This window comes from Penaeus chinensis, chromosome 34, assembly GCF_019202785.1.
Source record: "Penaeus chinensis breed Huanghai No. 1 chromosome 34, ASM1920278v2, whole genome shotgun sequence".
NCBI classification, from domain to species: domain Eukaryota; kingdom Metazoa; phylum Arthropoda; class Malacostraca; order Decapoda; family Penaeidae; genus Penaeus; species Penaeus chinensis.
This window is the reverse complement of record NC_061852.1, coordinates 36,622,411-36,637,410: the sequence shown is the minus strand read 5'-3', so window position 1 is coordinate 36,637,410 and position 15,000 is coordinate 36,622,411. Positions and strand designations below refer to the sequence as shown.

Below are 15,000 nucleotides of genomic sequence, written 5' to 3'. Positions count from 1 at the left end.
AGAGAGAACGAGAGAGAGAGAGAGAGAGAGAGAGAGAGAGAGAGAGAGAGAAAGAGAGAGAGAGAGAGAGAGAGAGAGAGAGAGAGAGAGAGAGAGAGAGAGAGAGAAAGAGGAGGGGGGTAACGACAACTGTAAAGCGATAATAGCTTGTGACTGGTAATTAATTGCTGCTTGTGTTGTTTGTGAATAGCCAAAACATCGTTAAAAAACTATCAAATACTTGCAAATAACCATTCGCTCTCAATTTGCGTAAAGAGACATACAGTAACACGGAAAATGAACTTAATACACAACCATAGATGGGGAGATGCAAATGAATGTTATATTAAACAATAATTACCGAAATGATCTAACATGATTGTTAATAAGATACAGAAATAAATCAGATGAAACGAGAAATAATAAATTAAAAATATATATTAAATATTACAGATATACATCAATCTTATGACCGTACATCAAAATTAACGAGAATTAATAAAAAGCGCGAGATATTCTGAGAAACTAAGAGATAGCACAGAAACGGTTAAGGAGAGATAACGGATTGCTAAAGCCGGCATACACAAACGGCCACAAGATAACGCATGCAAATCTTTGCCATCATGCCAATAATAATAATAATAATAATAATAATAATAATAATAATAATAATAATAATAATAATTATTATTATTATTATTATTATTATTATTATTATAATAATAACAATAGCTATAACAATATCTTTATAACAATACTTTTACAAATGCTAATGCTACTACTAATAATAGTAAGAAAAAGAACAACATTATTCATGAAAAGAGCGAGATAATCTGAGAAACGAAGAGATAGTGCAGTAACGATTCATGGAAGATAGCGGCCTACAACGGTCACATGATAACGCACGCAAAAGTTTGTTCACGTGCGAGGAGAGAGATAGCAGGGAGCACAGGAACGGTTAAGGAGAGATAACGCAAGGCTAAGGCCGGCATTCATAAACGGCTGCATCATAACGCTAGGCAAGAAAAAATATATATAAATAATAGTAATAACAGTATTCACAATAGTAACAATAATGCTAATGCTAATAATAATATTAATGATAATAACAATAATAGTAATAACAATGATACTTCTACTACTACTACTACTACTACTACTACTACTACTACTAATAATAATAATAATAATAATAATAATAATAACAACAATAATAATAAGCATAATAAAAATGATAAGAAAAATAATAGTAATGATAATAATTATTATTAAAATAACAATAATAAGACATAAATAATATATAAGTAGGAAAATATAAAGAATATGAATGTTTGAACACAAACATATATCTATGTAGTACATATATTTTAAACCTAACTCCGGATATATGCGATAACCAAAGAATGCAATCCAGAAGATCAACCAAGGGTATTTGTTTGGTGACATTAAATGACCTCAAACGCTACCGCTGACACAGTTACCGTTGACCCCGAACCGAGCCTGTGAGGCCCCGTCGCATTCTTCTAATTTGTGTGCCTGTTGGTAAACTATAGACAATAATAATAAAACTATAAAGAAAGAAAGAAAAAAGAAAAATATACATTATATGACATATAATATATAATATACAATATATGACATATAATATATAATGAACAATATTTGACATATAATATATAACATACAATATATGACATATAATATATAATATACAATATATGACATATAATATATAATATACATTATATGACATATAATATATAATATACAATATATGACATATAATATATAATATATAATACACAATATATGACATATAATATATAATATACATTATATGACATATAATATATAATATACAATATATGACATATAATATATAATATACATTATATGACATATAATATATAATATACAATATATGACATATAATATATAATATATAATACACAATATATGACATATAATATATAATATACATTATATGACATATAATATATAATATACAATATATGACATATAATATATAATATATAATATACAATATATGACATATAATATATAATATACAATCTATGACATATGATATATAATACACAATATATGATATATAATATATAATATACAATATATGACATATAATATATAAAATACAATCTATGACATATAATATATAATATACAATATATGACATATAATATATCATATACAATCTATGACATATAATATATAATATACAATATATGATATATAATATATCATATACAATATATGACATATAATATATAATATACAAAATATGACATATAATATATAATATACAATATATGACATATAATATATAATATACAATACATGACATATAATATATAATATACAATATATGACGTATGATATATAATATACAATATATGACGCATGATATATAATATACAATATATGACATATAATATATAATATATAATACACAATATATGACATATAATATATAATATACATTATATGACATATAATATATAATATACAATATATGACATATAATATATAATATATAATACACAATATATGACATATAATATATAATATACAATCTATGACATATGATATATAATACACAATATATGATATATAATATATAATATACAATATATGACATATAATATATAATATACAATCTATGACATATAATATATAATATACAATATATGACATATAATATATCATATACAATCTATGACATATAATATATAATATACAATATATGATATATAATATATCATATACAATATATGACATATAATATATAATATACAATATATGACATATAATATATAATATACAACATATGACATATAATATATAATATACAATACATGACATATAATATATAATATACAATATATGACGTATGATATATAATATACAATATATGACGTATAATATATAATATACAATATATGACGTATAATATATAATATACAATCTATGACATATAATATATAATATACGATCTATGACATATAATATATAATATACAATATATGACATATAATATATAATATACAATCTATGACATATAATATATAATATACAATATCTGACATATAATATATAATATACAATATATGACATATAATATATAATATACAATATATGATGTATAATATATGATATACAATATATGACATATAATATATAATATACAATATATGACGTATAATATATAATATACAATATATGACGTATGTAATATAATATACAATATATGACATATAATATATAATATACAATATATGACATATAATATATAATATACAATATATGACGTATAATATATAATATACAATCTATGACATATAATATATCATATACAATCTATGACATATAATATATCATATACAATATATGACATATAATATATAATATACAAAATATGACATATAATATATAATATACAATATATGACAGATAATATATAATATACAATATATGACATATAATATAAATTATACAATATATGACATAATATATAATATACAATATATGACCTATAATATATAATACATAATATATATATCTTTATCAATCCATCTATCTATCTATACACATATTTGTATATGTATATATATATTTATATATATGTGTATTTATATATATGTGTATTTATATATAAAATATATATAAACTATATATATATATATGTATATATATATGTGTTTATATATATATATATATATATATATATGTATATATATATGTGTATATATATATGTATGTATGTATATATATTTGTGTATATATATATATATATATATATATATATATATATATATATGTATATATATATGTATATATATATGTGTGTGTATATATATGTGTGTATATATATATATGTGTATATATATATATATATATATATATATATATATATATATATATATGTGTATATATATGTGTATATATATGTATATATATACACATTTATATCAATATACATATGTATGCAAATATTCATATAAATATATAGGTTAGGATAGTTTAGGTTAGGATAGATTATATTACGTTTGGTCAGGTTTGAAACGTGTAGAAATACATACAGGACATACATGCAAATAGAGATAGGATAGGATACAATAGGGCAGGATAGGACAGATTAGATTAGGTTACGTGAGGATAGGCTAGATTAGGTTAGTTTGGGTTAGGTTAGATTACGTTAGGCTAGGTTAGGTTACAAACGTGTAAACATACATACAGGCATACATACATAAAAAAAAAAAAAAAAAAAAAAAAAAAACACGTCGTTCCATTCCAGGAGGTATAAAACCATATGCTAAAATCTCGTCTGACCTCCACGTCTCCCACAGGCCTACGAATAATAACCTCCATTGGAAACACATGAACTCGAGGTGGCAACACACTCCTGTCGGAGCCGCCGCGGCGTGGCGACATTTTGCCCTGTATGTTCGTTAAAGACTATGGAAGAGACTGCTATGCATTGCCAAGAGCTCCCTTGCATCATCCTTCATCGTGCAACGTGAACTTCCGTCGACTTCACTTCGGCGAAGCCCAGGGCACGAGCATTTTATTCCGCGGGTGAGGAGGATGCCCGAAAACGGTGTTGCCACGGTCCGCTGCTGTATCATATTAATATGACTTTTAAAATAAATGTACACATTATTTTCTTTTTGGGGGGGCACCACTCTCTCTCCTAAAATACGCAAACACGAAATGGAATGGAATTGCGTGGATTCTTATATTTTACGAGTATTTATGATTTCTTTCTATTCCAACAAAAATATTAATAATCATCACACTACGTGTATACCATCGTTATGTGTATATGCACACGTATGTGTGTATATGTATATATATATCGTTGTGTGTATATGTATTTATCTATCTGTCTAATTATCTCTATGTCTATGTTTGTATATATATACATATTTATAAATGTGTATATACGTATACATGTACATATATACATGTATGTATATATATATATATATATATATATATATATATATATATATATATATATACATATATGCTTCAATATCAGTGTATGTGTACAGAAACCGATAAATAGCAAATCGATGTGTAAATAATATTTGGATGTATACATTGCCTTATGTAGGCTTCCATAAATAGTATGATATATGTAAAATAAGTGATAATACCTAAAATGACATCAATATAATAGTGATATTGATGAGAAAATTAACAAAAAACGAAAGCTAATCAATCCATTGAAAAGATTTCTACATCCCCGTTATTTGATCGTTCACGAGGAAGGAACTTTCCTTTATCGACACTTAATCTAGTTTGCTTGTTGTGATATCGTTTGAAAATATCAAGTTATTTCATCTAGTAAACTAATATATTTGTCTTATTCATTGACACATTATTGGAACTGGTTTGGTCACACAAATTCAACATGTTTTATGTTCGTGATACTTTGAGCTGTCTTCCGTCAAAAGTAGTCTTGCAAACGAGCGGGCAAGCAGTTCGGTAGTGTCTGCTTATTTATACAGTGGTTAAGGCCAATACTTGTGTGTGGCAATGTGCATAGAGTCCATTTTTCTGTGTTATTGTCCGAGGCTTGGACGTCTAGGTCTCCCCAAGACAAGAGCAAAGTAAAGTATTGTGAAATGAAATGGATTGGATTTGAGTTGAGTTGTTGTTTTTGTTGTCTTTTTTTTTTTTTTTTTTTTTTTTTTTTTTTTTTTTTTTTTTTTAGATAGTTGTTTTCCCTTGTTGTTTTTGATGATGGGTTTGATTTAGTTTGAATGAATAGTGTTTTGTGTTTTTGTTTTGTCCCCCCCCCCCTCCCCACCTCCCCCCTGTGATATTGTGTGTAGTTGGTTCTGTGTCGGTGGTGCTTTGCGCCTACGTGTAATGAATGAATGAATGAATGCATGAATGAGTTAGTTGTTCGTTGTGCATGTGGTTTGTGATTGTGTTTGTTTTGTAGTTTTGAATGTGTTTGAGCATGCGAGTGTGTGAATGTGTTTGAGTGTGGATGTGTGAGTGAGTGAGTGAATGTGTTGTTATGAATGATTGAGTGTGTGAATGTGTGTTTGAGTGCGAATGTGTGAGTGAGTGCGGATGAGTGACTGTGTGTGTGAATGAGTGCTTGTGTGTGTGAATGAATGCTTGTGTGTGTGTGTGAATGAGTGATTGTATGTGTGTGTGAATGAGTGATTATGTGTGTGTGAATGACTGAGCTTGTGAGAATGTGTGATTGAGCGTGGATATATGATTGTGTGAGTGTGTGGGGTAGTGATTGTGTGAATGTGTCCGGTAGTGATTGTGTGAGTGTGTGTGTGAATGAGTGAGTGTATGTGTGTGTGAATGAATGCTTGTGTGTGTGTGTGAATGAGTGATTGTATGTGTGTGTGTGAATGAGTGATTATGTGTTTGTGAATGACTGAGCTTGTGAGAATGTGTGATTGAGCGTGGATATATGATTGTGTGAGTGTGTGGGGTAGTGATTGTGTGAATGTGTCCGGTAGTGATTGACTGACTGAGCGTGTGGATGTGCTTGCATGAATGGTAGAGTATGCGACTGTGTGATTGAGCGTGTGTTTGAGTGTAGGATTGTGCGATTGACTAAGTGAATGTGTGTTTGAGTGTAGGAATGTGTATATATAATAAGTGCATGCCACGCATGCATATATGGTTGGTTGTTTGTGGGAAAGGGTCAAGGTCCAAGTGGTGTTTTTTTTTAGTGTGTGTGTGTGTGTTCCCGTCACTCGCGCACGCTGCGTGAGAAGGAAGAAAGAGAGAAAGAATGAATGAATGAATGAATGAATGAATGAGTACTTGCTTGCTTGCTTTCTTGCTTGTAAGAGTCTGTGTTACAATCAAGTTGGTGTTGTGTGAATTTCTTGTTTGTTAATGTCCACAAGGTTGTTTACGATCTTGTGCGTGATTGTAAGTTTGTGTGGTTGTCGGTCTGTCTTCGTGTCTCGAATAGGTCCATTCATTCATGTTTTTTGTTTGTTTATCCGTTTTTGTATGTGGGCAATATAATAGCATATGTATCTGTGTATCTATCTCTCTATGTATCGGTGTATCTATATATCTATGTATCTGTGTGTCTATGGATCCGTGTATCTATACATGTCTCCATCTTTGACTTTCTCACTGAAATAATACAAAAAAAAGCAAACAAAGCAAGGCATTGTGTGTAGGTTTTGTGCGAGCTGTACTCCGAGTTATTAGTATTAGTAGGGTGCTGGGGTTGTCGCTCAGTCAGCTGTTGCTTGTGTAGATATATAGATATATAGCTAGCTAGCTAGCTAGCCAGCCAGATAGATAGATAGATACATACACAGACAGGCAGACCCCCTCCTTCTGTGTGTCTGCCTGGCTTTTTCTCCCTTCCTCTGGGTGTCTGTCTGTAGCAGCGGTAGCGATCTCGTCTAGCAATCTTGCTGATCAACGTTCAAATCCCTCGCCCCTGTGTGTCTGCATGCACTTTAGCAACAACGCACACGTGTATAAACACCCTAGGGAAAATACTTTATACATGTGGGTACACGCTTTTCAAATATTACTGGCCCAATGCACTTTAGACCGCCATTTATCACTATCACATATATCTACTTTAGTCTTTCTTTCTTTCTTTCTTTCTTTGCTTCTGCTTCATGTTGGTTATCAGAGTCTAATAATAACTAAAGCTTAATGTAACCATACACATTTCTTCTTCATCATCATTTACAACACCAATAATAACATACACAATGACAAGCTTAATAATAATAGTATTGATAACAATACCAGTAGAGATGCAAGAAAAATCAATATTTGTAATCGCAATACTGGGGACTCATGTTGATTTATTAATAGTAGTAGAAGGTAAGTAGTAGTAGTAGTAGAAGGTAAGTAGTAGTAGTAGTAGTAGTAGTAGTAGTAGTAGTAGTAGTAGTAGTTGTAGTAGATAAAGCAAGATAGATAGATGGGTATCAAATTGTATCCTCTTTATGAGTATTTGTAGGACCTAAAATAGGTCCAAGGTTTTTGGTTTGGTGGGGGTTGTTGGTTTTGATGGTAGATGTTGTCGGTCAAGACACTTAACCTCCGAAACCGTACAGGGTACGTCCCTGGCGCTTGAGAGCGTAGACGACGTCCATGGCGGTGACGGTCTTCCTCTTGGCGTGCTCGGTGTAGGTGACGGCGTCACGGATCACGTTCTCGAGGAACACCTTGAGGACACCACGGGTTTCTTCGTAGATCAGACCAGAGATACGCTTGACACCTCCACGGCGAGCAAGACGACGGATGGCAGGCTTGGTGATACCCTGGATGTTATCACGCAACACCTTGCGATGACGCTTGGCGCCACCCTTTCCGAGCCCCTTTCCGCCCTTGCCTCGTCCGGTCATGATGATAGTGGTTTTCTTGCTGGGAGTTAGCGAGATGAATTTCGGCAAGCAAAAGCAAAAGTTAAAAGAAAAGACCCGTTACCGGGGGGGAAAGAAGGCGGGAGAGGGGAAGGATAAAGGGGGGGATCGAAAAGATGATTTAGTAAGAGAAAAAAGAGTCGGGGCTTAACCCAACATGCGGGGTAAAAGTTGGGGGGCATAGCTGACCGGGAGGCAGAAAGGAGGATAAAGGCTGGAGAGGGAGGCCCCGCGCCATCTGTGCGCGCGTGTCCCTGACATGGCGGGATTCGCCTTGCATGAGCGAACTCATGGGTCGGCGAGTCCACATGCCCGGGCTGCGGCATGTCGGCAAAGCAAAGCAAAAGTTAAAAGAAAAGACCCGTTACCGGGGGGGAAAGAAGGCGGGAGAGGGGAAGGATAAAGGGGGGGATCGAAAAGATGATTTAGTAAGAGAAAAAAGAGTCGGGGCTTAACCCAACATGCGGGGTAAAAGTTGGGGGGCATAGCTGACCGGGAGGTAGAAAGGAGGATAAAGGCTGGAGAGGGAGGCCCCGCGCCATCTGTGCGCGCGTGTCCCTGACATGGCGGGATTCGCCTGGCATGAGCGAACTCATGGGTCGGCGAGTCCACATGCCCGGGCTGCGGCATGTCGGCAAAGCAAAGCAAAAGTTAAAAGAAAAGACCCGTTACCGGGGGGGAAAGAAGGCGGGAGAGGGGAAGGATAAAGGGGGGGATCGAAAAGATGATTTAGTAAGAGAAAAAAGAGTCGGGGCTTAACCCAACATGCGGGGTAAAAGTTGGGGGGCATAGCTGACCGGGAGGCAGAAAGGAGGACAAAGGCTGGAGAGGGAGGCCCCGCGCCATCTGTGCGCGCGTGGCCCTGGCATGGCGGGATTCGCCTTGCATGAGCGAACTCATGGGTCGGCGAGTCCACATGCCCGGGCTGCGGCGCGCACTCGGCTAACGGGAGGTTGGGAGCGGAGAGGGCGGCCTGCCAGGCGCCATCGGGGCCTCACCGTGCACGGACTTCTCGCCCATGGCAACGATGGCGCCCTCGGCTAACCGGGAGACTGCGAGGGTGAAATACGAGTGAGATCGCTAATCAGAGGCTATCTCCCACGCCCGCGTCGAGCAGAGATTTCTCTCTGTCGGCGGCAGGACTTCCAGGGAGACGTGCTCTGGCGATCTCACTACGCCTGGATTAGCAACACTGGCCATGACATCTCCTCCCCCACTCGCGCGTTGCCACTCCTTACGGCAAAGGAGCCACGGTCATGGCAGGGTGCAGGCGGCAGATGTCACGTGTCGGAAATCCGAAACCAGTGAGATTGAGGTAAGGATTAGGATGAGGGACGCTTACGCTATGGAAGGATGATGAGATGGGGCGTGGGCGAGGTTGAGGTTACGCACGGAAGAGAGAGAGAGGGGGGGGGAAGGGAGTTAAAAACGGGATAGGGCTCTCTTAAGAGGGGTTATTTTAATTAGGAGATTAAAAGGGGGAGTTTTGGAGAAAACATCCACCATAAAAAGTACTTATAAACTAGGGGAATTAAAACATGAATGGTAAAAAAACTAAAAAACGTAAAAAACTTAATAAAATGTAACACAAGAACACAAGTAAAATTGAAAGCTTAAAAAAGGATAGGCAGCAAATTTACGCTGCTCGACATCCGCGCTCGCGAGACCCGGCAACAATCGCGCCGGAGCGTGATTGGCCGAGCTGTGGGGAGCGCGGGTGCCGAGTTTATAGTAAAAAGCGCCGAAGCTTTTTTAACTTAAGTTTTATAAAAGTATAAGAATTAAAAATACGAACGAAACAAGGGAGGAGGATGGGTGAAAGACGTGAAGGAAGTATGAGAAGCACACAAAGGAAAAGATGATGCTGCCAAGCCAGGAACTGGCCCCTGTTCATCGCCTCGGTCTGGCGAGAAGACATCGCGGCCAGGGCCGCCCTTCTTCTCCTGAAGAAGGCATGGTCTACCCAGACGGGCAACCAAAACGCGAGGTTTGTAGTTGTTGTTTACATAGCCTCCTGCGCCAGGGAGAGGCACAGAAGCATTTCTCGTGATCGTGAGGTGATCGTGGGGACGACACAACTCGTCCCCAGCCCATAGTACAGATCCATGTGGGTGCTTTATTCTGATTGATCTGTAGCTTGTGTGCATTTGTATGTAATGTGGGTCTGAGTGCGTGTGTGTGTGAGAGGAGGGTGTGTAAGGGCTTTGAACAGGTGCAGTTTGGCGTGGGAGGCAGCTCATCTAATTGTCAGCACGCCATTTAAAGTAGGTCAAGCTGACGCTGACCCACTTTTCGTGGCGTTTGCTGCTCCCGGAACCGAGGCCGCGGACGAGTCCGAGCCCCGTCCCCCTCGAGGTCCGGGAGGGACTCCTGAGAGAGGGAGACGTGGAATTCTCGGGAATCGGCGGACCAATTCCCGATGTTTCCTAGTCCCCCGAGGTTCCCCCCAACGGGGAGAACAGCTAGCGAGGTAGCCCCCGCTTCGACCTCAGGGAGGTCGATTTGGAGGCTATCCTCGCTATCGGAGTCCCCCAGAATGGTGTTGTCATGGTGACCACGAGGGGGTGCGGTGGTCGCCGGGGGCAGTGGGTCTTTCTTGTCTTTCTTCTTGTGCGTGTTTAGTGGTGATGGTAGTTTGCGTTTGTGTTCGTTTGTGTTTTTTGTAGTATTTGGTTGTGAGCTTAGTTTTGGTTGGCGTTGTGGTTGTGGTTGTGGGAGTAGGTGTGTGCGGGAGGTAGAGGGCTGTGGTTGTGTGGTGGTCGCCGGTCTATCCTCGGTGTTTGTATTTGTTTGTGTGTGATATTCAGCTATGTATAGGTCTTCATCTTCAAAGATTTCCCTGGGAATCACAATGTTAGGGAGGTTGTTTCTTTGTAGGAGTACAGGGACAATGTCTGCGAATCTTTGTGCTTTGTATTTGGCAGCTATCAAAGCTACGTGTAGTATAGTTTGTATTTTAGTGTTAATGTCAGGTGTGAGAGTGTTGGTTTGGGGGAACTGAGGTGGGGGAGGCATTGTGGTTCTCGGGGGAATCGTGAGAGGTCTTGTGGTGATGGGTGTAGATGTCTGTAGGGGTTGTTGAACTGTTGAGGCGTATGTTGGGTTGGTGTTTTGTTTAAGTGCTTGTCTTTTCGTCTTCAGTATCTCTTTCCGTGTAGGGCAAGACCCGCTGACGGCGGCGTGCTGCCCCTCACAGTTGCAACATTTGGTGGGCTTGTTGCAAGTGGCGAAGAAGTGCCCAACTTCGCCACAACGACTGCACCTTTGTTCGTGTGTACATGTGTGTTTTTTGTGATTGTATCTGTAGCACTTCAGGCATTGATCAATCTGAATGAAGCACTCAGGTTCTATGTTATAGGTGGGGACGGATGTGTTAAACATCACGATCCCACGAGAAATTAGTTTCTGTGCCTCTTCAGGCGATGAGCATCGGATCTTGACGATCCGAGATTCAGGAGGTTTGTAAATGTCAACTACAGTGACATCGTTTTTGGCTGTAATTTCCGCCTGAATGGCCTCACACGATCGTGGCGGGATTGTTTTGTCGATCTTTTTTGCCACGACCGTGCATTTTGCCTTGGTTTCAGGGGAAGGAGTGGGTTTAAAGCCCTTAGCAGCGAGTTTTCTTTGGCCAGATGAGGAGAGGAAGGGGGTCATTTGTTCTGGTTTGGCTACAACAACTTTAAAACCGTTGTGAACTTTAAAGCAGTGCGTGACGGCAACCTCTGTGATTTCAAAGATTTTCTGGAGAGCCACCTCACAGGAGATGGGCTCCCCAGAGTATGTTAATTTGATCATGTGACCCATGATCGCATAGCGTAAGGGTGATGGTGATGGGAAATTGGGGGAAGGCTAGCAAAGCTAATATGACAGGAACGTGGAACGGCGGAAAGTGGTTTCAAAAAAGGGAGGCACACTGAGCAATTAACAGTCTTTGTGTGTTAGGGCCGGTCGGGGTTGAACCCTGCCGAACGGGCGTGAACCCTTATATGTTCGGCCGGCACCTCGCAGTAAAACTGTCAATTGCCACAGTGCTTCGTGTTTTAATTGTAAGCACTCTGACCTACAATTAAAACACTAGCTCCAACGTGAGGTAAGCGTGATAACACCCAAAGTTATACACACAAGGCCAAGGTCGTCTTTGCGTGGGGTGTCAAATGATCTCTCTAAGAGGAAACCCACACAAAAACCTTGGGACCTAGTGGTCCTGAGAGCCCTGAATTTCGGCAACAACAACAACAAAGTTAAAAGAAAAGACCCGTTACCGGGGGGGAAAGAAGGCGGGAGAGGGGAAGGATAAAGGGGGGGATCGAAAAGATGATTTAGTAAGAGAAAAAAGAGTCGGGGCTTAACCCAACATGCGGGGTAAAAGTTGGGGGGCATAGCTGACCGGGAGGCAGAAAGGAGGACAAAGGCTGGAGAGGGAGGCCCCGCGCCATCTGTGCGCGCGTGGCCCTGGCATGGCGGGATTCGCCTTGCATGAGCGAACTCATGGGACGGCGAGGCCACATGCCCGGGCTGCGGCGCGCACTCGGCTAACGGGGAGGTTGGGAGCGGAGAGGGCGGCCTGCCAGGCGCCATCGGGGCCCCACCGTGCACGGACTTCTCGCCCATGGCAACGGTGGCGCCCTCGGCTAACCAGGAGACTGCGAGGGTGAAATACGAGTGAGATCGCTAATCAGAGGCTATCTCCCACGCCCGCGTCGAGCAGAGATTTCTCCCTGTCGGCGGCAGGACTTCCAGGGAGACGTGCTCTGGCGATCTCACCACGCTTGGATTGTCAACACTGGCCATGACATCTCCTCCCCCACTCGCGCGTTGCCACTCCTTATGGCAAAGGAGCCACGGTCATGGCAGGGTGCAGGCGGCAGATGTCACGTATCGGGAATCCGGAACCAGTGAGATGAAGGTAAGGATTAGGATGAGGGGCACTTGCGCTATGGGAGGATAATGAGATGTGGCGTGGGTGAGGTTGTGTGACACACGGAAGGAGGAAGGGGGAGAGGAAGGGAGTTAAAAACGGGATAGGGCTCTCTTAGGGAATATGTTTATTTGACAAAGTTAATAAAATCGTAATTTGAGTAAAACAACCACCCAAAACATTAAAAACTGAAAGAACACAAACGTTAAAACAAGAAACTAAAATAAAACGAAAGAACATTTAAAAAACAACGCAAACACGAACGTAAGAAAAATAAAAGCTTAAAAAAGTTTACGCGATAAATTCGGCGCTCGGCATCCGCGCTCGCGAGACCCGGCAACAATCGCGCCGAGACGTGATTGGCCGGGCCGCGGCGAGCGAGGGCGCCGAGTTTATAGTAAAAACCGCCGAAGCTCACGCAACTTTACTTAACATTATAAAGTTAAAAATATTAAAACCAACAAAACAAGAGAGGGAGGGAGGGTGAAAGGCAGGAAGGAAGTATGAGAAGGTTCACATAGGATAAGATGTTGCTGCCAAGCTCAAAAAACTGGCTCCTGTTCTTCGTCCCAGTCCAGCGCAAAGGAATCCCGGCCAAGGCCGCTCCTCCTTCCCCGGAGATAGACATTATTCCTGTCTATCCAGTCGGGCAGCCAAAGACGAAGTTTGTCGAGTTGTTTACAAACCCTCGCGCGCCACATAAGGTTCAGAGGGAGCACAGAAGCTCTCTCGTGGAGTTGTGATGACGACACAAACTCGCCCCAGCCCACACTGTAGACCCATCGGAGAGCTTTATTCTGAATGATCTGTAGCTTTCTTCTGTTTGTGTATGCTGCTAGTGTAAGTGTAAGTGGGGAGTATGTGAGAAGAGGGTGTATGATGGCTTTGAACAGGTGCAGCTTTGTGCGCGGGGCCGCACATCTAAATCGACGAAGCGACTGTAAGCCCTTTTTAGCCAATGCGGCTTTTTTCCAAATATGATAATGAAATCTTAGCATGTAATCGAACGTTACACCGAGCACGATGCAAGAGCGTGTTATTTGAAGAGGTGCTTGTAGTCTGTCGAAAGAGTTTAGGTGTATTGGATCGTAAGGAGGATTGTGTTTAGGGTCAATAAAGAGAACTTTTGTTTTTGTCGCATTAGTTTTGATAAGCCATTTGTGCTCCCATCTTGAGACGGTGTCAAGCTCGTCGTTAATTCGTCGGACAACACCAGCGAGCGAATTATGTCTGGCTAAGTGAGTACAGTCGTCGGCGTAAAGGAGCGTCAATGAATCGGGAAATGTGGGGTCAGGGAGGTCGTTTGTGTATAATATGTATAGTGTTGGGCTGATTATGCTGCCTTGAGGTACACCTGCGTGCATTTGGATGGTGTTGGAAATTTTTCCTTTAAATTTGAGTTTTAGTTTACGGTCATCCAAGAAGCTGCATAGCAGCTTCTTGGTGCACGAAGGGAAATTAAATTTAGTGCACAGTTTGTACTTCAAGCCAGCATGCCAGACCGTGTCGAAGGCTCGCTCCACGTCCTTGGTTACGAGAACCGTCTTTAGTCTTCTGTCTTTGTTGTTAAGACAGTAATTGGTCAGTATAGTCAGTGCGTCATTAGTCGATCGGTGAGAGCGGAAGCCGAATTGTTTTGAGGAGAGTAAGTCATGATCGTCGAGATACCGCCTTAGTCGGGAGTTAATTATTTTT

At 39.3% G+C, this 15,000-nt stretch overlaps 1 protein-coding gene across 1 annotated transcript; it reads right to left on the bottom strand.

The window, feature by feature from the left end:
* Positions 1 to 7,928: 7,928 nt before the first annotated feature.
* Positions 7,929 to 8,383, bottom strand: LOC125043504 (histone H4). Its single transcript, XM_047639606.1, has one exon. It carries the CDS (start codon positions 8,364 to 8,366, stop codon positions 8,055 to 8,057), a length of 312 nt encoding a protein of 103 aa, XP_047495562.1. The 5' UTR covers positions 8,367 to 8,383; the 3' UTR covers positions 7,929 to 8,054.
* Between the last annotated feature and the right edge of the window lie 6,617 nt (positions 8,384 to 15,000).

Bases quoted from the DNA above. Each gene is read 5' to 3' on its own strand.
- LOC125043504 (XM_047639606.1), bottom strand. From the start codon at position 8,366: ATGACCGGACGAGGCAAGGGCGGAAAGGGGCTCGGAAAGGGTGGCGCC.